We start from the raw sequence: 24649 nt of genomic DNA, 5'->3' as shown, positions 1-24649 counted from the left end.
TTTCATAACAAAATAACACCATTTGTGTAAATGTCTCTTTTCCCAAGCAAATGATGATACATAATGAAGGGAAAATTATATTTTCACAGCCGAGACCTTGAACCCTACGGTCCAGTTTTGCCGCTCCCTTCGAAATGAGCTTAAGCCGATCTGTCGGATTTCCCAGCCGATTAGTCAGCGTCTTTTTCCGTCGATCGGCTCAGCTCTGATTCGATCGCAGGTCGCTCGTGTGTGGGAGCGCTCGTTCTTGGGGGCTGCGAGTGTCATTAGCGTAGTTGCAGCGGCAGTAGGAGCAGCAGCAGCCGCAGCAGCAGCAACAGCTGAGATCACCGCGTAGCACTCTCGCTCATCCGCTCCGTTGGCTCGTCGTCTCTGCGGACCGACCGATTGGATCGCTCGCAGAACGGAGGCTGATGTTATTTTCAGCGGCCGAAGATTTACAGTAACAACACGGACCTTAGCAGCATCGCGTGCACCGCTAGTCGCTCGGATATACGACGGTTTTCCGATTTCGGACTCGGATTTTCAGATCTGTGGATTCTGTGTTCTATTCTGCTCTGTTTTCGGTTCTGTTTGCTGTTAATTTTAGACTCGCCAAGCGGAAGCTTGCCAGAGTTTTCCAAAATATCCCGCTGCCGCGTGTGTTTTCCCCCGTTTGTTAATATTTCGCGCATTTCGCCAAAAGAAGAGCGCATGGCAAAAATGTCGTGCCGCGAATATTTCGATTAACCTCTGGTCGGTTTCGCTTTCGGTTCGGCTTGGTTAATTAATTAATGACGGAATCTCTCGGTGTCGCCGTTGTTCTCAGCACGCGCCCTCCGGGCCCAAATGCAATTAAATCATTAATAAAGGCAGACAAATATCAAACTATATGTACGTCATGCACCATACACCCCACCAACCACACACACACGCGCGCACTCTGGCTCGTAAAGTGTATGCAAAGTGCATTCGGCCAGTGTGCGTGCACGTGTGTCTGTGAGCGGCAACTACTTCGAAATTTATTTTCGAATAAATAGTACAAAGTTGAAGAAGCAGCAGCCGCAGTCGCAAACGCATCGCAGCTCCCGGTTTCATCTCGTCCGCTTTCCCAACCCCAACCCCCTCCCCATACCCATTCCTATCCCATTGGAACCCCACGTAAAAACGGCGAAATAGTACAACCAACAGCTGCGGTCAAGACAATAGCATCGCTAAATGGATTTGCAAACGTGTTTCCTCTTTGCCCATCTAAGAACTTTGTTTTGCTCAATGGTTTTTTTAGGCAATTCATTCGACAGTGACTAAAATTAAAAGCAAAAAGGCTTATCACAGTTTTTGTAAATAAAAACTGACTCAAAATAATTAAATTTGTAGGTCAGTTCCGTACGTCAATGCGAGGTCCAAGTCAACAAAATAACTTTTATGACGATAATTCTAAATGAGACATTTTGTTAATTAAGATTTATCCACACGAAACCACATTATAATTTTATTTAAAATATATTAATTGCCTAAGCAAAATAAGATACTAAAATGATTTTCAAATAATCGCAGATTTTTTCACTTATTTCAAAATAACATATTTTGTTGAAGCTTTATTTAATATTTTTTATTACTAATTATTCGATTACTGAATGAAAACTTCTAAGATCACTTGGTGCTAAAATTTTGACCGCTCTTGTCTATTTCTTACGCACGCACCGTGGGTTTCCGCTTATTTTTGACCCGTAAAAAATGATTTATTTAATTCAATTGATTAATTGTTTGTTTTTGCACAAACATAACCAGATGGAATGTCGAGATGATTCAAAGTGACACAATAATCGTTCACGTTTTTGGCGCCAAAGGTGTGGGCCATTAATTAAACCCCCGATATGATAATTGCTTCTGGCAGTTGGATGTCTATTTTTGGAACCTGGTTTTCAATGGTTCTCCGACCACTGTGCCCGCCGTGTACGCGTCTTACGTATCTGCTCGATATTCCTATGCCGATGCGATGCGATGCGTGGTCCGAATACGTATCCGTATATTTTCTTTCGTGTGGTGCGTCTGTGTTTCGAATCTTTCGGATTCGGCGTCTGAAATAAACGAAATAGGAAATTTTGGTATTTTCCTTTATATAAATAGATTTCGCCATACGCAGTCTACGGAGAAAACGTTGAAAACGCTGAAAATGTAAAAAGTGAATGAAACGCATGTGAATCTCGCAGTGCCAAAAGACGCAACAAAGCCGGGCAAATTCAATAAAAACCCAATTACGATTTCAATAAATTATTTAAATGAAAATGTGAGCAGTGAAAATGTGAATACCCAAACAGTGAAGAGGAAGAATACACATTTTTCGAGATACTAAATCAAAATGCAAGCCAATTCGAGCACCACCACCACAACAACGACCACCAAGACCAAGAAGCTAAGTAGCGGCACGGGGACCAACATGATCAGTTCAGTGGCGGTCACGAGTGCCATCAAAACCACCACCACGACACGTAAGCCAGCGGGCGCTGGAGTCAGCTCCAAGGCGTCGAAAGCCCAGGGAGCGACGAACATCACTACAGGCGCCAGCGACTCGAATGCGGAAATAGCCGAGTTGACCAAGAAGATCAACGATCATGCCGACGCCATCTATCACACGTGGAAGAGCCAAGGCATCCCGCCGACGGAACTCCTGACTATGTACACAAGCGCCGCAGCCTCCGGCGACCTTGCGGACGTGGCTGCGCCCACCGCCGACGCCGAGGGACTCCAGAAAATGGTCACCAGCTTCGTCAACAAGGACAAGGAGCAGCGTGGCAAGACCAACTCCCTGAAGAAGTCCGACATAACGGCCAATGGCAAGGTGAAAAAGCCAGCGGTCTCCAGTTTTAGTCCAGTGCCAGATCAGGCACTGCAATCTCCCAAAAAAGTGGCGGCCGTTACCGTCAGCAAGCCCCTGCCCGATGTCAATCTCAACTACGACATCAGCTTGGACCTGGACGTAAATAACCTCTCCTCGCAGCAAACCCAGAACCTCCTGAAGATCAGCGAGCTTATCCAGCAGCAGAAGGACGTGCCAGTGGGCAAAAAGCGACAGAACAGCAAGGCCAACAGCAGTAGCAGCAGCAGCAGCAGCAACCACATCGGCAACTCGGCCAGCAGCAACAAGCTAACAGCCTCCGAGCAGCCCACCAAAAAACAGAGCAAGGCCAACAGCAGCGGGAGCAGCGGAAGCACCAGGATCGGATCGGCTGCTGTTAGCCTCGATGTCGTCGATGGGCCATCGGCGGCGAGAATGGCCAATAGCACGGCAGTGAGTGATAAGGGCGGCGAGCCAGCGGCCACCAGCAGTCGCAGGTCGAGCAAAACCAAAGAAACTAGCGCCGATTCGAAGCCGGCAACCAAAGAAAAGCCCACAGCTGTGGCCACAGTAGCCAACGCACGCAAGTCAACAAGTCGCATCGCCTCTGATAACGCCGGCAACATTGCGGCAGCGACAGCGGCAACATCGGCAGCAGCGGCAACATCGGCAGCAACAGCAACATCGATGGATGCAACGCCAGCAACGGCGGCCAGCACAACGATGCCAACGCTGAATAAAGTCAAACCGACCAGCGGGGCGCGGGCGGCGCTCGCCAATGGCCAGGACAAAAGTAATACCCTCGACATGAATCCCATATATAGTAGTGCGCTAGCTATCCCGATATCGGTCTCTACTTCCAGTGAATCTCCTCACCCGCGGCTCCGTGGCCGAGCGCGTGCTCATGTTCGAGAAGTGTCCGGATGTGCGGCACGCCTTCCTCAACATCAAACGGCCCCAGACGGATCCTCCGCCCAAGAGTCTCATGAAGGTGAGTTATGAAAAACTGGTCGGAAATCTGCATTTTCTGCGGCCGAAGTTCTCGTGGTGTTATCTAATAGTTGAAAATGCCAGAAGACAATGTGCAAAAGAAATCGAACCAATTGCAATCGCCCATTTGTTTTCGTTCGACTTTTTGTGGGCTGCTCTTATCGGTGCGAGCGCAGTGCATCATTGATTGATTTAAGGTTACCCCAAGACGCCATGCGGGAAACGTTTGCCAAGAGGCTGGCGAAGATCGGCGTATCGGCCATAGGAGCGCCGAGTGAAAGAGGTTCTCTGATCTAGAAGGGTTTCATTTTGCAGGCAGTGAAACAATGTGAACAACCGAAAACAAAGATATTGTATCAAAAGGCTTAAAGAGTTTTAGTATTACTTCATTAATTTATTTCAATGAAAGGACAAGACTTCTATATTTTCAGACAAGAATGTTTAGTAATCATGCCTTAAGGATATATAACTTACATAATAGAATAAAATCATATTTTAATCCGAAAGAGTTAGAAACTTTAGGTGACCATCGTGTTCAGACTGATAGCTATCATTCATTAAGTCCCAATAGCATTCCTGTTTTAATTTATTTGAGAGAACCTGTTGACTACTCATCTGCTCCGCAGGGTTTGTTGGGTATTCATAGTGGTCCCCCGCTTGCCGCGGGTGTTGTGTGCATATTTTCGTATATAAACAATCAAATCAAGCATTTGCGATCAGCACAATCGTGCATAAGTAAAGCAACAAAAATAAACTAAACAACAACCAAACCGAAATCAATACAACACCCAGCAGCACACGATCATCAGCACTTTTGAGCACTTCGAAGTGCAATTCGCTTTGCTTTCAGCCTTTGGTGCTGATTGTTGCTTTGGTCGGGGGTTTTCGTTTCCGAATTGTTTAATTGCTTAATTACATGTGCGGGCGGGCGCGGCATATTCGGTTGGTTGTTTTTTCTATGAATGGCTTACCAAGCCAAAAATCTCTCCTAGCTCAATTGAACTTTGCTTTACTACGATTGTCTGTGAAATTCCCCACTGCCTGCCAAGCGTCTGATCAAAGCAAATAAATCGGCTAAAAATAGCAATAATTCTGAGAGAATACAAAAACAACTATTTGCAATTGAGTTTTAAGCAGGCGGCAGACAGAAGTTCGATATGCTGGTGCTTGTTGGCCTCTTTGCTCTTTGTCTACAAATTGGGCAACAGTGCGTATGCGTAATATTTGACTATAAACGATGTGTAGCCGGGCGTATACGTAATGTGCGCACATGCCAATGAATTGTTTTCTCACTGGTAGAGGAGGCTTCTCGACGTGGTGACGAGTGAGGAGATTAATATTTATGTCGCCGTTGACAGTTTTAAAATCATGAATGGCCTGAATCATGAATTATATTCGATGGATAAATAGTTCTCACACGAATAAAAACCAAATAAAGTCATTTCACGTTGAAGTGAAAAACATAGCAAAACAATGGATTTAGTTGAACTGAATTTAAAAGTTAAATCTGTTTTAATCAGCATAGCTCAATAATTTGTTTGTGTTTTCTTTAATTTAATTTGCTTCCTCTTTATTTTTGCTGCCACGATTTGGAATTCAATGCATTTATTCCACGAAAAATCGCAAACATAAAATTTCCACGTAGCAAATATGTTTCCATTATTTACCAAATAGCAGCTAGGTAATTTAAACAAAAAATATTTACTCTTTCGCCTACACTCACCGCTTAAATTAGCCAACGATTTGTTGATGTTTATTTGAATGGCAAACATTTAATAATAAATTCAAAGGTAAAGGGCGAATCTACGTCGATATGGGCGTGGCAGTCTGCGGCTTTTTGGGGCGAGAGTGAGAAAAAATTTCGGGAAAAACGTAAACAAAGCCAAATATTCTAGAATAAATTGCACATTTTATTGAGTGGCGCTTTGGCAGCCAAAACAAGGGAATGTAAATAATTAGTGAGTGAAATTCATTTTCGCATTTATATTCGTGTCGGCAGGTCAAGCTACATGCCACACCGCCCCCGCCGCCCCAGGAGCAGAATTTGCTGCAGAAGGAGATCCGCTCCACAAAGAGCGTCTACATACCCAGGTGAGCGGATCCATTGATTTGGTTTCCACCGTGTGCATTACCCGTCTATCATCCGGCAGATTCTACTTTCCACACGGCAAGCCCCAGCCCAACATCGCTATGGAGCGCGTGGTGCGCGGCATTCTCTCCGCCTTCGACAGCTTTCCCAACAACCAGGTGACCAAGGACGAGCTGCCGCGCATCCTCAAGATCTGCGGCCTGCCCTTCTACTGGCGCATGCCGGTGATGGTCTTCTGCCAGTCGGCCAGCACGGGTCTCGTCGAGCGCCAGCGGTTCGTCGAGTTCTGGAAACAGTAAGTCTTCCCTAGATCCTAAAAGGTCCTTCAATATTGCCAGCGTCATATCCTGACATATCATACAAGTTTTACTCATATAGTTTTGATTTTGGTTCAAACCTTAATCTGATTCTTAAATAGTAATATTTACAAACATTTCAATAAACAGCACTATACATTCTGGCTTATCTATTCAATTTTAACAATCCAAACGCTCCAGTATTCCAATTGTAAAACAAGGAACATAAAAATCTTTTCATCCCAATTTTGGTTTTAATTTGATTCTTTCACTATTTACAAATATTTCACCTTGATATTACAACTCAAAATAAATATAAGATACAAATTCATTCGTGGGCGTTGGAATGTGCGCTCGTTCACATATTTTATAAGCCAGATGTAATATTACATATAAATAAGATATATGGCTTACTTTACATTTGGCCACATACATATTTACATAAATTTACATATTGTATTTTGTAAATCTTTCAAGACATGGTCTATACTATATGTACACATATTTAAATAAAACCCCGTTTAATGCAGAATGAATGTTTATTGCCATGAGGCGGCCTCGAGATTCGTGTACATTCTGTCGCGTGGCCAGAGATTCCGTTCGTACATCGTGCCCGAGGACCTGGTGCCCATGGTGCAGGATGTGGTCGACACACACCCCGGCCTGGCCTTTCTCAAGGAAGCCACCGAGTTCCATTCCAGATACGTGCACACAGTCATCGCGCGCATTTTCTATTCGGTAAACCGCAGTTGGAGCGGCAAGATCACAATAGCCGAACTAAAACGATCCGATCTGCTGGAGGTGAGAAAAGTATATCAATGATCTATCTGAAAAATATAAATATAACAATGTTGTTGTGAAATACATAATGTACATTTGAAAACCCGCCCACAGATGATCAGTCTGCTGGAGGAAGAAGAGGACATCAATCAGATAATGGCCTTCTTTAGCTACGAGCACTTCTACGTGATTTACTGCAAGTTTTGGGAACTGGACAAGGACCACGACCTGCTGATCAACCAGGAGGACCTGGCCAAGCACAGTGATCATGCCCTGTCATCGCGCATCGTGGAGCGAATCTTCTCGGGATGTGTAACGCGCAGCGATAACAAAAAGGCGCCGGAAGATGAGGCCAAGATGTCCTACACGGACTTTGTGTGGTTCATTCTCTCGGAGGAGGACAAACGGACGCCGACGGCCATCGAGTACTGGTTTAGATGTATGGACGTCGACGGAGATGGAGTGCTGTCCATGTACGAACTGGAATACTTCTACGAGGAGCAGCAGCAGAGGATGGAGGGAATCGGCATTGAGTGCCTGCCTTTCGAGGACTGCCTGTGCCAGGTGAGAATTGGATATTCAATTCCGTTTGGAAGATAGTCTAATTTTGTTGTATTAGATGCTAGATATGATCAAGCCAGCCAATCGGGACTGTATCACCCTGGGCGATTTGAAACGCTGCAAAATGACGCACGTCTTTTTCGATACATTCTTCAATCTGGAGAAGTATCTGGATCACGAACAACGAGATCCGTTTGCCTCACAGCGGGACGAATATGTAAGTGGTTCTTAGAATAATTATTAATTAATATAATATAATTATAATTATGTTATTATCTATTTCGCAGACCTCCGATTGGGATCGCTTTGCGGCACAGGAATACGAACTGCTCATATCCGAGGAAAACGATTAAGGGTCGTCAAAAGATATTTATTAACTTACAAATTTTTATACAAATTTATACACTACGAGATGAAAAGGAAACGTAAAAACAAACAAAAAGAAGGAACTACCATTAGTCCATTATGTGCAATAAATTCAAATTATTTATTATGAGTTCTGCAGACTTAGTTGAATTTGAATGATGAATAAAATAAAATGAACGAAAACTAAAAATTAAAATTTGCCATGTTATTTACTTTAGAACGGAAACGAAAAAACCCTTTGAGTACAGATTTCTCAAAACATTAGCATCCAGCTTTAAATTTTTTCATTTTTTTTATTTATTTTTTGTTTTAAAAATTAGTTTTTCAACTTAAATTAGTTAAAAGTAGAACGTGCTTCTCGCTTGTCATCGTTACAACGCTACAAGAACTCATTTAGAAACTCAATTTAGACTATGCAAAAATTTGCCTAAATATACGTTTACGTTTGTATATATAATTGGTATATGCAAGAGAGGATCCTAGCGCCAATGGACCACATCAATGCCAACACTGCAGATTTCCGATATTTGTGTAAAATAGTGTTGTTTAAGAAACTGTGGCATTTATTCAAATATCCCTTAAGGATTTGTTGTTCCACTTACAATTGCTTCGGGCTCAAAAGATTGCGCTGCTCGTCGTTTATGAATCACAGATGCATGTGGGGATTGAGGACATTATTTATAAATGTATACACTCCTCAGCGGTTCATATTTTACAGAGTGATGGGTTCGAGGAAGGGATCTACGACGCACCAATCAATTTACCATTTAAACCAGACTAAAAAATTATACATGTTAGAGTGGGCAAATGAAAGTATCATAAGGGTTCAACATTAAATTGTGTTTATGCGAAAAATTAGCGCTGACGATTCGAAATTAAGCAGCTGGACAAGTTTAACAAGCTGAACAGTAGTGGATAGAAGACAAAAGAATTTGCAAAGAAGAAGCAATTCGGAAAGCGTTGCGAATTGAATGTTTTCTCTTTTGTTCAAGTGTTGTCTCGATTTCTGTTTTGGTTGGCTTTGGATGTGGGTATCTCTGTTTGATTTACTGTTTTAGTCGTACTTTCTCACTATTCTCAAAGTTCTTATCATTATCGGTTGTGGTATCGGAATCCGTGGCAACAGTCCCAGATGCCGGGGCGTCTGCATCGCGGCTGTACTCGGGGGTGGCGCTGCCCTTAACATAGTCGGCGGTTATGTGAACACCCCTAATGTCTGAACCGGGCACTATGAACATGGGATCCAGCAGCAGTTGTTCCTGGATGGGATATTATAAACATGTTTTAGGTATATGCCTTCTGCGTCTCACAAATTCAATGTCTTACCATTATGGAGCGCAGTCCACGAGCTCCCGTGTGCCTTTCCATCGCCAGCTGGGCTATCGACTTCACAGCATCCTCGGTGAATGTAAGATCCACCTCATCAAGTCCCAACAGTGCCTTATATTGCGGCACAAGAGCGTTTCGCGGCTCGGTTAGGATGCGCACCAGCATGCTAACGTTCAAACTGTGGAAGGGAACGATGACCGGGAAACGTCCAACGAATTCCTGCACAACAATTTGGGTTTTAAAATAATCAAAATGAGTAATTAATATAATAAAATTTGCTAATTTACAATATATTTTTCTATGCGAACATGACCACCAAGTAATATTTGAACGTCCAATTACTTACCGGTATCATGCCGAACTCAACGAGATCACGAGCCTGCACTTTGGTCAGGCATTTATCACGCTCCTCCTGGTCGTTGTCCATGGGACTGGCGGCTGATTGAGCTGCTCGACGGCCAGATCCGCTGGTCGATGGCATGCCGAAACCCAAATACTGGAAGCATTAAGATGGAATTAGTACGCGAAGTCTGAATAACTATCACTAACTTACCTTTTCGTTGAGACGACGTGCGATAAGCCTGTCCAGTCCTGTGTAGGCACCAGAGGCCACGAAAAGGATATTTGTGGTGTCCACCTGGACCGTCTCGCCACGCAGCTTGCGCGGGGAGTTGCGCTCCGGCACGTTGACCACTGTGCCTTCGAGCATTTTCAGCATGCCCTGCTGGACGCCCTCGCCGCCAACGTCACGAAGCTGATGGATTCCGGGGACGGCACCGATTTTGTCCACCTCGTCGAGGAAAACAATACCCGTCTGTGCGCGCTCTACATTGTAGTTGGCATCTTGCAGAAGCTTTGAAATTACGCTTTCGATGTCCTCGCCCACATAGCCCGCCTGTGTTAACGTGGTACAGTCGCAAATGGCGAAGGGCACATCCAGGCACTTGGCGATCGTCTGGGCGATCAGCGTCTTACCAGATCCCGTGGGACCCAACATGATTATGTTACTCTTCTCCAGCTTGACATCGGTGGACTGGCGGTCAAGTATTTCTGATCCGGATCGGTTGTCGCTACCTCCACGAGCATTGCTGGATGATGCGCCGGTTAGTCCTGCTCCAAGTCCAGGTCCTCCCATTCCTCCGCCCATGCCCATTTGAGTCGGCGACTTAGGAGGCAGTTCGTTGCCCGGGGAGCTGTTCAGCGTATGACCAATACCGGTGATGTGTAGCAGATCGGGCCGAGGAATACCATCTAGGCCGCCACCGGCTCCATTGCTGGCACCCGCTCCCTGGTTTTGCAGTTGCGGCAGATTGTGGTGGATGCGCTTATAGTGGTTGTAGACGGCCACCGCCAGCACCTTTTTAGCAAAATCTTGGCCCACCACGTGTTTGTCCAGGTACTCCATGATCTTCTGTGGCGGAGGTGGCGGCTTGCGCTGGTTCTTGGGCTCGTCCTTGGTGCGCTGCTTAGTCTCCACCTCTGAGAGCACCACGAAGAAGTAGTTGCACTTGGCGCACTTAACGAACCGCGTCGAGCTGACAAAAGTCTCAACCTGTGTGCAGGCGCTACCGCACTTTGGGCACGAGAGGAACTTGTCACTGCCACCGCCTGGTGGATCGGCACCACTGGTCGAACTTGCTCCAGACCCAGCCGCACCGCCGGGGCTCTTCGCTCCACTACCCCCCGACGCACTAGCTCCACCTTCGCCGCCGCTCCCACTTTCGCTGGTGTCCTCCGGCGTTCTTGAGTGGGCGTTGGTTACATCAATATACGCCGGTATTGCCATCGCGGGCTCCAGTCTCATCAGTCGATTCCTCGCGCAGTTCCGCGTTGCCAGGTGGAAGCGTCTTACGCCACAGTTCCTGTTCTCCGCAGGACCTGCGCTTAGGATAACGCATCTTGCCGAGCCCTGTGTTTGACCAGCTCCGCTTCCTGGAAATAGAAAGTACAAGTATAAGTATTGGAATCTGTGTTCAATGGCATACAAATGTACATAAAAATTGGAAGTCATCTGAGATCTTTAGCCACTGTGCATGGATTCAAAAGATTTAAATTGTGTCTCGTGCATAAAGCAGACAAAATGGAAGCATCGACCCCTCATGCGGGGTTAATGCTTTCCAAAGCACAGGCAATTGATAACAACAAAGGTAATCCGCGGAACAGAGTCTCTAGATTGGCCCACAAAAACAAACTAGCAAGTGGAGGCCAAGGGCAATTAGTATCTTCCGATATCGCAGATGACTCGCACCTTTTTCGCAGTAGTGCCAATCGAGCAGGGAATTCATAATAGCTAATCTCGGAATTCACAGGTGCTGTAAAATGGACAGCCGAAAACAATCTCAGCTAGTTTCTTTCAGTGAAATGTGTTGGGTAAACTTCCGGCTCTCGCTTTCCTAACCTGCAGGCCAGCAAATATAATAACCAACTGTGGGCCATTAAAAATGTGTAAGAAATTGCTCCACTACAGACATGTAATGATAAAACAAAAAATCATTGCGTCAGAGCGGCAATAGCAGTAATTGCGCTAACTGGCCATTCGGGCCTTATAAAACAATTCAAGTTCAGTTGGTCCAAGCCACGCTTGTCTGATTGGAAACTGCAAGGGGGGTGGCCTCCAATCAGATGCGTGTGAGTGCGTGAATGTAAAATCAGTTGGGCGAAACCCCTTTTCAGAGACGCCACTGTGGCCCGTTGACCGCGAGCAGCAGCTTTTTAGTATCAAAAGAAGACGACCTTCACTTAGTGTTTTGGTTGTTTGACACTAGACAAGAAAAGTTCAGCGAGCACCGAAGCTAGAAAATTCTGATAAGCCAAATGGCGGGGGGAGGGTTGGGATTCCGATGCGGATTGGTAAACTGAAGGCTGTTTTAGTGGCCATTGCCAGTTGTTGTCGATTCACGGCTAATGACGCAGTTACGTATGCGATTGGCAGCACAACAACAAGACGGCACAGCACTTACCCTTTGCCCACAAACTGTATTTGGGGCCCAGCAGGATAATCCGCCGCACCATGCTCATGGTGGCTGCTGCCCGCCGCCTCTGTGCCTCTGTTCCGTGTACCGCTTCCTCCGCGCCCGCTGCAGTTACTCCTGGACTCGGATTCCCCTGCGCCCCTGCTTTGCTTCGCTTTGCTACTCAGCTGGCCGCCGCTTCTTCTTCTTGCTCTGCTGATCTGCAAAGTTATTGTTGTGACTCCTGCTGGGGATGCCTCGCGTTGCAGGGATTCCTTTTCTATATTCACTTGTTGGTTATCCGTCGCTCGCCAAAATGGGTCGCAATTTGGATGATTTTCCGACTGCCTTGCTGTATTTTCGGTGGAAAATGGGGGGAATAGATTGCGCTCTGCACGTAATTTTTGTGGCTGTGTGCGTGCGTGTGATTCTCGTTGTTTTGGCTGCCCCACTCGCTCTGCTTCTTCTTGCCAATTCGGTGGCTATACTGTATTAAAAGATCCGCTAATTTCTAGGGTCTCCAGCATTATCTGATCCACTTTTTGTCTCTTGTAAGTACTCGGAAAATCTGGAAAAATCGCAGCAATCCAACTAAACGATTACGATATTAATCGATTGTTGTTATCGGTCTCAGCTGTTCGCCGTTCTTCTTGCCAATCTTCGGTGAGGTCGCGCAACGCACAGTGGAACACAAAGTGACATAAAGTGGACAAAAACGAGGAGCCAAATACTGTGGCTTGGAACTGGGAATTTAGCTGTCTACTGGAATTTTGACTGTGTCGAGGCCGGAAAAGTAAATTTCTAACACGAAAATATAAAAACGTAAATTTCTGAAAGATCACTTTTTTTCTAAAGCATTCTGAGTTAAATTTCAACGTGGCATACATTTATACTACTTTACACTTAAGGGCTATAGTAACTATAGTTAATAGCCGGGTATGATGCGACCCCTCTTGCTGGCCGTCTTTAGTTTCCGGTTCTTCTTGTCCTTGCTGCGCTTCTCCAGGTTCTCCTGTCGCTTCTTCTGCCTCTTCTCCTTGTCGTGCTCAACCTTCTGCTTGCGTTCCGTCCACTTGGTCTTGGACTTCTTCTTCTCTACGCGCCGCTTCTTGATGGCCTTTTGCAGCAGCTTGGTGTCGTCCTTGACCTTCTTGCCCTCGACCTTGTCGAATGCGTTGCGCCAGGCGATGTCCGTCTGGATCTCCGCCGCCTTGTCCGTTTCGCCCTGTTCGCGCAGCTCGGTTAGTTGCTTCTTGGTGTCGCGCAGCTTTTTCAGAATCTCCTTGGGGTTTTGGTGTGACTTCTTGGCTTTGACTCCTGGATTGGCGGCAAAGTCCACCTTGGAGTAGACGATCTTGGCCTCCTGGTTGTAAACCGGCTGCACCTTGACCGGCTGGATCTGTTCCTTGCTGTCCTCCGTCTCCTGTTCCGATTTTACCACGCCATTCTTCAGTTTCTGGTGCTTGACGTTCTCGTTCTTGAGGTTTTTGGCCGAGGAGAGGAGCAGTTTCTGGACGCCCTTGCTGCGCTTCAGTTTTTTGGATTCGCGTCGCTTCTGTTGGCGTTCCGTGGTGGGACCCTTCTTCTGGCGCAGCTTGTTCTTGATGGAGGCAATGCGTGCCTCTACATCCTCGTTGTCGGAGTCTTGGTTTTTCAGTTTTCCCTGTTGTTTCTTTTTCTTGTTTCCCGATTCCTCCGTGTCCGAAAGCAGGTACTCTTCGTATGTCTCATCATCTGTAGGAAATACGATAAAGTTTAAGATTCAAGGTTTTTCATTAATGGTTTCACCTTCTTGTTTGGAGTAGGGTACTTTGTGAGTGGTCAGCAGTTCCAAGACACGCTGATAAAACTTTTTGGTGATGACGACCAGGTCCTCCTTCTTCGGTTTCTGATCCTGGCTGTGCGCGATTTCGCACTCCTCCCGCAGAGATTTCACGATCTCCTCCTGGCTCATTTTGGAGAGTAAAATAACAATAAAACTATTATTTACGCACGCACACGTGCAGCAAAGCAAGGCGGTCGGTCGAGTACAGTGTGACCACACAGAATGCGCGTGGAATGGTACCGCTACAAGAAGTTGGGGGTATTCCCCTATTCAGCGAATTTAAGCATTGGTTTTAGAATGAAGGGGGCTGACGACATTTTATAAACATTAATTAACCACTGCTTAAATTCATAATTCTAGCTCAAGCTCTGAGAAATCTCTCTAGGCATTTATCAAACAGTGTGACCAAATACGAATTTTTGAAAAAGGTGCTCTCCAGCCTTTTGTCATTTCCCAGCGCTCTCGCTGCGGTCACACCCGCCTCACTTTTCCGTAAAACATTGTTGAAGAATGACTAATTTGCCTGTTTTAAGTATTTACTCAATGCCCAGCTAATTGCACATCGCAAACAAACACACAGCAGTTCAGTTCAAGTTGGAGACGCGAGCGGCACCAGCGAATCAGCCAAGATGAAGAGGCAGTTTGCCAAAATCAAAATAGCAGCCGAAAATCTGTCAAGGTAAGTTCAAAGGCCAGCCAGTCAGTCGGTCGGATGTCTGTGGGTGTGTGTTTGTGTAAGTGCGCTCCAGGTGGACGGACAGGTGTGTTGCCTCATCACGAAAGCAACAGCAACGGTAGCAGCAAAAACAACAAAAGCAGCAGAGAAGCGACCACAGAGCAACTGCATCAATAACAAAGCGCGATGACAGCCATAACAACAGTGGACTGCCGATGATGACCTAACCCGTGCTAAACCCGTGTCAAAATGCTCCTTTTCGCATTCGCAGATCGAGCAAGTCGGACAGCAAGGACTCGGAGCTGGAGGCGATCGAGCGGCAGGTGGACAGATACCGGGACACCATCGAGAAGATTGTCCGCAAGCTGCCGGCGCTGAGCGGCGGGGGCGGAAGTGGCAGTGGGAGCAGCGAGGAGCAGGACAAGCGGACCAAGAAGAACAGCCACTACAAGATCGCCCAGGCGCTGGACGAGTCCGCCAAAGAGCTGCCCAAGGACATGCCGCTGCAGAAGGTCCTCGCCAATTGCGGTTAGTTATCGGGCAACCGGGTTTTTCAGTGTGGCAGGCAGTTGCGTAGGTGGGCATTTGCCAGAGGGGGAAGCTACACAATTTGTTCTTCATCAAGTGATTATAGACAGCAATCATAGTTTGTTAGCATGTTAGCGTAAACATCCATATGATGTTTCTTACAATCTTAAAATAGTTCCCATCTGAGAGCCCCTCCTTGCAGCTCCAATCAGCCATTCCAACGGCCCTGGTGGGTGTCATGTTGTCGCTGCTGATAAGGCGCACAGTGGTTGTCGTTCGCTCCAAATCCGATAATCGCCGCCAGACATGCACAATGGCACACGAACACGAGTACGGGTTCGCAGGGGGCTTGGAGAACACACTACGGTGGATGACTGTGTCACGGGCTTCGGTTTGTCTGTGTGTATTGGCAGCCTCGCCTTGTCGCTTGGCCTTGTGGCATTTACATTTCTCAACTGCAAACGGCAACATCGACATCCACATCGACGGCGTTTTTTAATCATTATTATAATTTTTATTATGACTTTTTCGCCGCTTTCTTTCGCAGCCCGTTCGCCCGCAGTATTGGTATTGGTTATTATTTGCGGTTTCGGCATTGTCTATTTATACACCTTTTTTGTTTTGCCAGCCAAGTTAGCCCGCCCCCATTGGCGCCCGCTTTTATTGCCCTGCTTCCATACAATTCACTGTCCGATTCACTATGCATTTCATTTAAATTTGTTACACATCGCGCGCGAAGTGGCATAACAAAGCCCAGTAAACGATGATAATTATGCTAGCTGCTTGGCTAGTAAAAGTAAAAGTCTGAGCCAAATTCATACATCATCGTATCGTCATGATCTCTTCTTCTTCGCTGCTCATTTATTATTATTTGGTGGGCGCTCCCCCTAGGTCGAATTACTCATTCCGAGTTTTATTTTTATTTGCCTGTATTATTTTCATTCGCTGTTTCCCCCTTTCAGGCACTCTGCATTCCACATATTCGCAGATGCGTGTGCGTCAATTGCAATTGCCGTTTCTGCCGCAGTTGCAGCTGCAACCTCGCAGCGGTTCAAGAGCATCTCAGTGGTTGTGTAACGGCCAGGGATCTGGAGAGCCCCCCCTCTTCTTTTTAGTTCCCCACGTTCCTGATTAGACACGAACGCTTCCACATGCAACTATCGCAGCCACAGTGAACGTGTGTCCGTGGGTTAAGTGGGAGCACCATTCGAATGCTCAGGAAATCATAATTGGGTCAAGCTGCGGAAATCGATCGCCAAACGATTCAAACTTGGCAAAAACTGTTTCTTTTCGATAGGGCTATAAAGCATTGAGCATTGTCACAGTTTCCTATTCAAATGTTTGGCGAACTGTATAGTCTGTTTATTTGCAAAAGTTTCGGAAACCGAGCAATCGAAAGTACGTATTATAAAATCAAACTCGATTTCATTCGCTTATCTTCATTTCCTAATTTTAACTTAAAAATTCGCGAGACGCGCTTCAACTAAAACAGTAGACACCCTATTATAGTGAGATATGTCATTGTAAGTCATATTTACAACTTAATTTCTTTGGTAAATAATATATCAATGTTTAATTGCGAGCATAGCAACTTAAATGTTAGGCAACAAGTTGAAGCTTACATCTTCAGACCCACGAAAACACAAAATTACCGCACCGAAATTAGCTTTTTGTCGCCAGTGTTATGTCGGTAATTGCGGTGAGATATCATCGCACTTTAACCCACTGTGCGCCCTTTGCAACTCTTATTGTTAGCCACGATGCGCTTCAATTCAAGCCATTCAGCAAGGGGAGCTAGAAGCGAGCGTATCTCGAATGTTACACTCCAGTGCCGACGTCGTCTTCGCTTTGGACTCCGTCTCCTACTCCCTCTTCCTCTGCAATTGCCTCTGCTTTCTGTGGTGCCACCTTTTTGCCTCCACTATGCCTCCATGGCGGGTTCAGCTGCTGAGGCTCGAGTCTCGGGGCACTCAACACAATTATCACAATTTTGCTTACTCAGCTCGTCAACCTATTCGCCGGGCACCTCCCCTCGGATTGGCCCAATCTCGCCCCGCATCTAAGCGGAGCTACTCCAGCAACTGAAAACCAACCGGCACGCCAACATCTTCGCAGCTACCGCCTGGCGATAAGGTCTTAAATAAGCAGTGACTTCCTCACTTGCGGGTGGAATAGAATCGAGTAGATGGGAATGGCAAGAGGCTGCGCGATACACACAGCAAACTATATCAATTTACTTCATGATTGATAGAGCTAGCAAATAATAATAGTAATTCCTATTTCTTTTAGAAGTTAGATTCGCTTTTACTTGTCTTAGATTTAGGAGTTTTGGGGCAGCAAATTGAAAATTCGAAATCTGATGACAAAGAAACTGGTATTACCACTTTATGTAAAGAATAGAGACTTATCTTTTTATCTACTATATTTAGCATGCTACTAAGATGATGGTCAGTGTGGTGTAGGCTTTGCAGCTTCATATACCCAGTACTTATGTCAGTGTGTGCTTCTCCATTGCAGGCGAGCTGGAGAAGACGATGGCAGAGTGCATTATCGAGAGCGAGCTGGAGACCGAGGCCAAGGTGGTGCGGCGGCTGAAAAACATTTTGGACAAGGAGATACAGGAGATCTCCACGCTCAAGCGCAACGTGTCGCGCACCCTGCAGGAGTACACCTCGCTGAAGCGCAGCCATGAGGTGAGTGGTGATCATAAATCTAGCGGGGATTCGGCGTTACGTGTATACTCGGTGGGTGAATCGGTGAACAGGCCAGATAGAGAGAGTGAATAATGTTGGATTTCCGTTTTGGCCAAACTGCGCACGATGACAATGGGAGATTGTTAAATTAATTAAGAAATCTGCTCGTTGGAGGTAATGGGCCGCCAAAAGTTACCTCAGCTGGTCAAGTGATTCGCCTTTTCCCAACGAAATCCAATCGCGAGGTTGTCTCTGATTAACGAACAATAACAACGACTGTCGGTCGTTGGCGGTATTGGTGAACTGAATCCCTCTTATCCAGAGTGCACTGTGGTTTGATTTCTTGTGTGCGATTCGTTGAAAAGTAAACAACGTGAGAAAGCATTCCCAGAATGAAAGCGGACGATAGGATAGGCCCTTCCCAGAATGCCACAAATGCCATAAAGCTACCAAGCAAAACCGAGCCTTCGCTTTTCAATCAATGCACAACCACTGTACCGAGGCGGATGCCAAGAAGCGCCGGCCAAAGAAGCAATCAATTTTTAATTTCCATTTATTATTATTACTATTGTTGTTGTTGCGTTTTCTTTCATACTGGCTCGGGCTTTATCTCACACCAGTTTCTATTGTATTGTTTGTTTGCCGTGCGTTTCGATTTTGTCGTTTACGTTTTTATGATTCGAATCCGATACTCGACACTGCTGCCTTATCGCCGAGCAGTGGGCACATCTGGAGTGGGATGTGGCGCGCTGGAGGAGATGAGATGGCATGAACGGCTCTTTGGTGTTCCAATTTTCTGACGCCCGATTGGTTCTGTCCCCTGGCGTCTACAGTTATGGCCGGCTTCTGGACACAAAAACTTACTTTTCGAGTTTCATTGTTTTCAGTCTTATCTTCATACATACATTTTTTCGCTCGTTTTTCCCTTCCGCTGTATTTTGTACAAATCACGACGCCGTTTGCCATATGGAGGCAGCGGTCGGGGATGACTAGCCGCTGTATTTGTTGATGTATGTTGTCTGTTTAAGGTGTCGGAAGACGTTCATTGACTTGGCGACAGTGACATCATAATTGAAATGGACGACCACTGGTCACTGGCGAATCAGAAAATTCGAAACCCAAGTTATTTACACTCCCCAGTAATCTTATCGCCCATTAACCGCCCGTCGGCTTGCCATAATTCGCTAATCAGACGCTCACCGCTGCTCCGGTGCTGTTCTAATTGCACTCCCTGACATAGATCCAATCCGAAAACAATACGTACATATAAGCACACGACTGCCTTTGGAAGTGCTAACTTCGGTGCCCGGCGTTGAATGTGTAACTTGCGGTGCCAACTGGGATGTAGGTCGTCGAGAGGTTGCGGCTCATGGAAATGATGTGACTCAGTCATACTCCAATCCGATTGGCAGTTGGAGAGGGCGGGGAAACCGATAGGTGGATGCCATTGTCTTCTGCGGGGCAGATAGCGTCGGCTGCACTTACAGCAATTTGTCACGATTTGTTTATTTTTAGCGGTGTTATGATACGGGAACGGGAGCTATGGGATAGGGCGATGAATGCCACCTCCAGTTTGTTTGCACACAAGGGGTAATGCTGTAGTAAGCAAAACTTACATCATAAGCGCGAACTTTGTTTATTTACGCTCAGCGCTGGATTACTTCACTTAAAGAATCTTTGTTTTGAACGTTAGCGGGCAAAAAATGCGAAAAGGCAGTGCGATTATAAATTATCTAAAAAAATTTACATTTTCACATCCTCAAAACTTGCCAATTTACAGTCCTGCTATATGCTTTTGTGATTAAAGTCTGAAATGCATTGTTCGGTTTTTTGTTGTTATTGATAAGGCCCTTTCTCCTTCACTCTTATTGTGTTTCTTATCAGCCTTTGTAGAGCAGGGGAATTGCATGATCTAGTCACCGCAGTTAGTGGCCCCAATGAAGCGGCGCATGTGTGTGCTGTATCCCGAATGAAACCCATTGTCGGAAGTGGGTGAACTGAAATAAAGTCCGTGATGAGAGTGGTAACAGCTGGCTGGGCTGCGGTAGAGGTCGATCTATTTTTAAATGAGCCGCAAAACTTTCCTCTACAGGCATCTTCCATGAGTCATTCGGAAAACTATTTTGAGATAAGATACTTTGGCGCTTGAACTTTGCTCTTTTCGAAATGTGACGATGTCCGTGACATTGGTTCTTATCTGACATGGGCTAATCAGTGCTTTGCTTTACTCTCGCAGGCGGCAATCCGTCTGGAGGAACCAGCGGCCAAGGTTAACCACATCAAGAGCCAGCAGGAGGAGTGCGAGCTGAAGCTGGAGAAAGAGCGGGATGCCTGGGCGGCCCAGATGCTAGAGTTGATTGCCAAAGAGGACGAGATCGTTAGCTGCATCCGGGACTATGTACTCAACCAAAGAAACTATCACGAGCGCGCTCTGCAGCACGTAAACGCCTCGCTGGCCCGCATCCAGGACACTATCCAGGGCACAGAGAAGTCCCGCTTTGGCACCTCGCTCAAGGAGCACCTGACGTCCACCAACCGCGAGATCTCCTACATTGTGGAGCTGTGCTGCTGCTGTCTGTTAGAACACGGCCTGGAGGAGGAGGGTCTGCTGCGCGTGGGCTGCGCGAGCACGAAATTGCGGCGCATGAAGCACGCCCTGGAGGCGCAGCATGTAAAGACACCGCTTCCACTGGACTACCAGGATCCCCATGTCATTGGTTCCATACTCAAGCTGTACTTGCGTGAGCTGCCCGAGCCGCTGCTCACCTACAACCTGTACAAGGACTTCATCCGGATCGCTGAGAGGCACAGCGAGGCCGAGCGCAAGACGGAGATTAAGGCCATTCTGACCAAGCTGCCCAAGGAGAACTACGCGAACCTGCGCTACCTCACCCGCTTTCTGTCCATCGTGCAGCAGCGCTCGGCGCTCAACAAGATGAGCTCGCAGAACCTGGCCATAGTGATGTCACCAAACATGCTGTGGCCACGCATTGACAAGAGCAGCAACGCTCCGGCCGACTACATTGGTCAGGTGAACAGCTCTTCGGCAGCCAACATCATTGTTGAGCTGCTAATCAGCCAGTGGGACTACTTCTTCACCGGCGAAGTCGAGTTCTATTTGACCCTGCAGAAGCAAAAGCTCTTCGTCGAGGGCAAGAGCAAATCCAACTCCTCGAATGAGAACCTGGATAGAAACGACAGTGGTAAGCATACTGCACAGTCTGGCATCTATGACAGGGGCCACTATACAGTATTCGACCTATGACGACTTTTCCTCTTATATTTTTAACAATTCCACGCTTAGTATTTTCCTGTGCCTTATTTTATTTTTCAAAATGTTTTCTTACGTACCTAGATGCTGTTAAAGTGCAATATTAGTGGTAATATTTTGTTTAATAAAATGGATTGGAACCAAATTTAGTATTGTACTTTTGGAAGTTCATGGTGTCATTGGAATAACTTTGATACATTTTATTTGACTTATACCAAATCTTTTGACTCGTTTGAAATTTTAAAGATCTTGTACATTGGCATATTCGATTTTAAAGTCTCTTAAAAAAAATATCATTTTATAAAGTAATTATAATAAAGCTCATATCATATTTAACGATCCATTTCCATTTATAGAAGTCATGGAGAGTCCACGATACGGTACATTGCGCAGGCAAAAAGCTAATGCACCTTCTCCTCCCACCACCAATGGAAACGGCACAATTATGACCACATCACAGACTTCGCACCGACCGCACGCAAAGGAGCTGTTCCCGCAGCAGACGCCGGAAAAGCAGGAGAAGCCCGCCAAGCCACCGCTGCCGAATCTGCCGCAGTTTCAATCGCCAGCTGCTAGTCAGCCGACGCAGACGCAGCTGGAACCACTGCCTCCGCCACCTGTAACGTTAGCCAAGCCTGTTCCGATGACGCGGACACAGTTCTTCGGGCTGGACAACCTGCCCTCTCCAACGGCCGATCGCAAGAGCACCGACAGCATTGGCAGCTTCAAGCTGAAGCCAGACGTGCCGCAGAAGCCTCTGCTGCCCAAGCGACCCACTGTGCTGGGCGTGGGAGCGCCTAAGGCAGATGGAAAGAGCGACGATGAGGGCGGTACCACGCCCACTCAGGCAACAATTGATAATGGCAATGGCAGTGTGCGATTTAAAACGGAGCATTTTCTCGACAAGCTGCGCCAGGAGAATGGCGAGACGAACGGAACTCGTGAGGTATCGTCGACGACAAAGGAAAACAATCACAACCACGATCCGCCTGCTACGGCTGCAGACCAAAATCAGCAGCAAGCTCAGCCCCAAGTCACGACACCCATCTCTCCGAACTCATTTCAAACGCCCAAGAGGCCAACGGTGCCAGCGCCGCCACCGCCCACAAATTGGAAGTCCTCGGACTAGATGAGATTGAGTAGAGAGGACGCGCAAGGGAAACGTGGTCAGAGTCATTAGGTGTTACTGTTTACTCGTTAAGACTTGAACGCACAGTAATATATATATATATATATAAATCGAAATGATCCTTGCGGTAAGGAGACTTTGTGCATTATAGAGAGAAAAGCCTCTGCGTATTATGCATTTGTATTTTTGCCTTGTTCATAAGCAATCTAATTTGTACGTGTTTAGCCATATATAACAATATCACGCGATATCCATAACCTATATGTATGCATATATAGTCTTTAGTAGGCCACCATAAATCAATTGTCAAAATTCGATTTGTTAGCCCAAGTAGCTCTCAATTGTTAATCCTTGTTTGAAAGGTTGTGATACTTCAGAAAGGTTTTGTGTTTCCTTAATTTTTTGCATTACTCTTGAATACATTTTGTTAACTTCTCCAACGAAAGACATTGTGATTTTCTTTTATTAAAAGTTATGATTTCGATTAAATTACAGATGTAGAATTCCAATGTATTATTCAACTCACTAAGTACATTTTCATTGAATTAACATTTCGATGCGCGATGTACTTTACCTTGTATCTTTGCTTTATTAATTTGTAATGCAATTATTATTATTTTTATTTTATAATAAAATTATGTATGATAAACTGTTGTGTATATAAAATATACATAAAATGAAGAATATGATTTTACCCGAGAGGCATTTGTCTTTATTCGATATTATTAAGTTAATTATACGAAATTGGCTAAAGAGTGGGTGGACGTAGTGTATGTTAGAATGTGGATCTCTTATGAAATTGGTAATACCTAGCTATTAATCACATACTGACCTCCTTAAATCAAATGATTCTTAAGATATCTTCAGCTTTGTGGTATCTTCAAACTCCACACTTTGTGCCACAAAACGAATACCTGAAAACAAACGATTTGTAGACAGCACTTATTATAAACCTAATGGCATAACTTCCAAGTCAAATATACCTAACTACTTCATATCTGCATATAACTAATTTTCACAAGCTGCTTCAGATATAAACTAGCAATGACCAGATCTGGATGGAATAGAGCTTACTTACAGACCAAATCGATATATATTCCATGATATTTATAGAGATTAGTATGTTTATAAAGTTTTGTGAATAGGTTGGTAAGTGAGCTAATGCCGGAGATACACGAATATATTCTGCAAATATTTAAATAAAAAATATGAAAACCCCAAGTAAGAATAATGTTTTATATTGTAATTCAAAATGGTGGGATACAATGTTTAATTCGAATGTAGAGAGCAAGACCCATAAGTATGCAATTCGGTTTTTAGTACCATACTTTATTCTACGAAACTCATATAAAATACACTAAGTATAATTGATACTTTATAATTAATTATAGGATGGGCTATCTTATGTTGCTCGTAACTAGGCAAACATCGAAAGGTGGCAGAGTGCCGGTAATCTCCAAGAATCGTAGAAGTATGTTGCAATAGGTGTCTCCTATGGGCGGGGATTCAGTTCCTTCCGGCGGGCTTCTCGCCATCTCGTCCGGAGTGTCCAGCTCCCTAACATAATCCATAAAGTTGTCCACATTGATGGGTGCCTCCGCCTTCGTCTTCGCTGGTTCCGCCTGCAACTTCCGCTGAAACTCACTTCTGTAGTAGTCGTTGATCATGGACATCATCCCCTTGGAATACCAGTAGATGATGCCAATCAAGAAGAGGCCCTGCATGAAAGGACCGACCATTTTTGTAACCTTCCACTTGATTCACTTATTTGTTCGATAGATCCTTTGGTTTCTACTGCTGATGCTCCTTGCGAAAGCTTTCAAGCCACTGATTAACCATGTAGAATTGCTCCTTGATGTGCGGCCAAGCCATGGTGACAATTAGCATTATGGTATTGGCAAAGACAAAGAGTTTCATCATTTCAAATGCTGATGGAAAGGGGTTATATTTATTAGTTAAATGAGCTAAATATGTTTAAGGAGCCAAAATTACAGACCCTCCGGAGTGCGAAGATAGTCGCCGAAGCCGGAATTTAGATCCTTGTCGTCCTTCTCGTCCACCTTCTGCTCATGTTTATGCTTATCCTTCTCCTCTCGGCTCTTGCCCTTACCACCACCCTCGACTTTATCCTTGCCAGAGTGTCCTTTTCCGTGCTTGTTCCTTCCGTATCCTGTGGATGAATTGGCAAAGGCCGATTTCTTCGGCTTCATTGCATCCAGATAGCAGCAGTTGGTCAGCCTGCACCGCACTGCATTTGATTGGAGTTGGTCCTGGAAGTGCTCTCCGACTGGTGCTTCCTCGCCAACTGCTGCTCCGCAAATGACACACTCTTTGTGGTGCCTATTGG

At 45.7% G+C, this 24649-nt stretch overlaps 6 protein-coding genes and 1 long non-coding RNA gene across 10 annotated transcripts; 2 read left to right on the top strand and 5 right to left on the bottom strand.

The window, feature by feature from the left end:
• Window positions 1-376: 376 nt before the first annotated feature.
• Window positions 377-8096, top strand: LOC6619025. Its single transcript, XM_002043234.2, has 9 exons — window positions 377-873; window positions 2110-3611; window positions 3682-3809; window positions 5808-5899; window positions 5959-6192; window positions 6724-6994; window positions 7088-7537; window positions 7593-7751; window positions 7822-8096. Exons 2-9 carry the CDS (start codon window positions 2342-2344, stop codon window positions 7885-7887), a joined length of 2670 nt encoding a protein of 889 aa, XP_002043270.1. The 5' UTR covers window positions 377-873; window positions 2110-2341; the 3' UTR covers window positions 7888-8096.
• A 77-nt stretch (window positions 8097-8173) lies between these two features.
• Window positions 8174-12782, bottom strand: LOC6619024 (ATP-dependent Clp protease ATP-binding subunit clpX-like, mitochondrial). Of its 2 annotated transcripts, XM_032723019.1 has the most exons (6): window positions 12471-12782; window positions 12190-12401; window positions 9783-11161; window positions 9576-9725; window positions 9227-9448; window positions 8174-9159 (listed from the first exon to the last, which is right to left on the bottom strand). In XM_032723019.1, the coding sequence occupies exons 2-6, from the start codon at window positions 12245-12247 to the stop codon at window positions 8947-8949; spliced, it is 2022 nt and encodes a 673-aa protein (XP_032578910.1). In that variant the 5' UTR covers window positions 12248-12401; window positions 12471-12782; the 3' UTR covers window positions 8174-8946. The 2 variants fall into 2 exon arrangements, with proteins under 2 accessions (XP_032578910.1, XP_002043269.1); XM_002043233.2 differs by having other exon boundaries at window positions 12190-12782.
• A 225-nt stretch (window positions 12783-13007) lies between these two features.
• Window positions 13008-14224, bottom strand: LOC6619023 (surfeit locus protein 6 homolog). Its single transcript, XM_002043232.2, has 2 exons — window positions 13969-14224; window positions 13008-13914 (listed from the first exon to the last, which is right to left on the bottom strand). Exons 1-2 carry the CDS (start codon window positions 14132-14134, stop codon window positions 13106-13108), a joined length of 975 nt encoding a protein of 324 aa, XP_002043268.1. The 5' UTR covers window positions 14135-14224; the 3' UTR covers window positions 13008-13105.
• A 262-nt stretch (window positions 14225-14486) lies between these two features.
• On the top strand, window positions 14487-23003 carry LOC6619022 (rho GTPase-activating protein 92B). Its single transcript, XM_002043231.2, has 5 exons — window positions 14487-14684; window positions 14953-15209; window positions 17727-17902; window positions 20139-21105; window positions 21530-23003. Exons 1-5 carry the CDS (start codon window positions 14635-14637, stop codon window positions 22300-22302), a joined length of 2223 nt encoding a protein of 740 aa, XP_002043267.1. The 5' UTR covers window positions 14487-14634; the 3' UTR covers window positions 22303-23003.
• On the bottom strand, window positions 17570-19977 carry LOC116801749. 2 transcript variants are annotated; one of them, XR_004362198.1, is made up of 4 exons: window positions 19167-19508; window positions 18808-18996; window positions 18099-18748; window positions 17570-18019 (listed from the first exon to the last, which is right to left on the bottom strand). It is a non-coding gene; the product is annotated as an uncharacterized LOC116801749 (long non-coding RNA). The 2 variants fall into 2 exon arrangements; XR_004362199.1 differs by lacking the exon at window positions 17570-18019 and adding an exon at window positions 19519-19977 and having other exon boundaries at window positions 18438-18748; window positions 19167-19442.
• A 602-nt stretch (window positions 23004-23605) lies between the features above and the next one.
• Window positions 23606-24061, bottom strand: LOC6619020. Its single transcript, XM_002043229.2, has one exon. It carries the CDS (start codon window positions 24039-24041, stop codon window positions 23700-23702), a length of 342 nt encoding a protein of 113 aa, XP_002043265.1. The 5' UTR covers window positions 24042-24061; the 3' UTR covers window positions 23606-23699.
• Window positions 24062-24077: 16 nt separating this feature from the next.
• LOC6619019 lies at window positions 24078-24640 on the bottom strand. 2 transcript variants are annotated; one of them, XM_002043228.2, is made up of 2 exons: window positions 24299-24638; window positions 24078-24230 (listed from the first exon to the last, which is right to left on the bottom strand). In XM_002043228.2, exons 1-2 carry the CDS (start codon window positions 24510-24512, stop codon window positions 24094-24096), a joined length of 351 nt encoding a protein of 116 aa, XP_002043264.1. In that variant the 5' UTR covers window positions 24513-24638; the 3' UTR covers window positions 24078-24093. The 2 variants fall into 2 exon arrangements, with proteins under 2 accessions (XP_002043264.1, XP_032578911.1); XM_032723020.1 differs by having other exon boundaries at window positions 24140-24230; window positions 24295-24640.
• Between the last annotated feature and the right edge of the window lie 9 nt (window positions 24641-24649).

Source organism: Drosophila sechellia, chromosome 3R (genome assembly GCF_004382195.2).
Source record: "Drosophila sechellia strain sech25 chromosome 3R, ASM438219v1, whole genome shotgun sequence".
Taxonomy (NCBI): Eukaryota; Metazoa; Arthropoda; class Insecta; order Diptera; family Drosophilidae; genus Drosophila; species Drosophila sechellia.
Note: the sequence above shows the minus strand (reverse complement) of the source record. Positions and strands in the feature narration are given on the sequence as shown.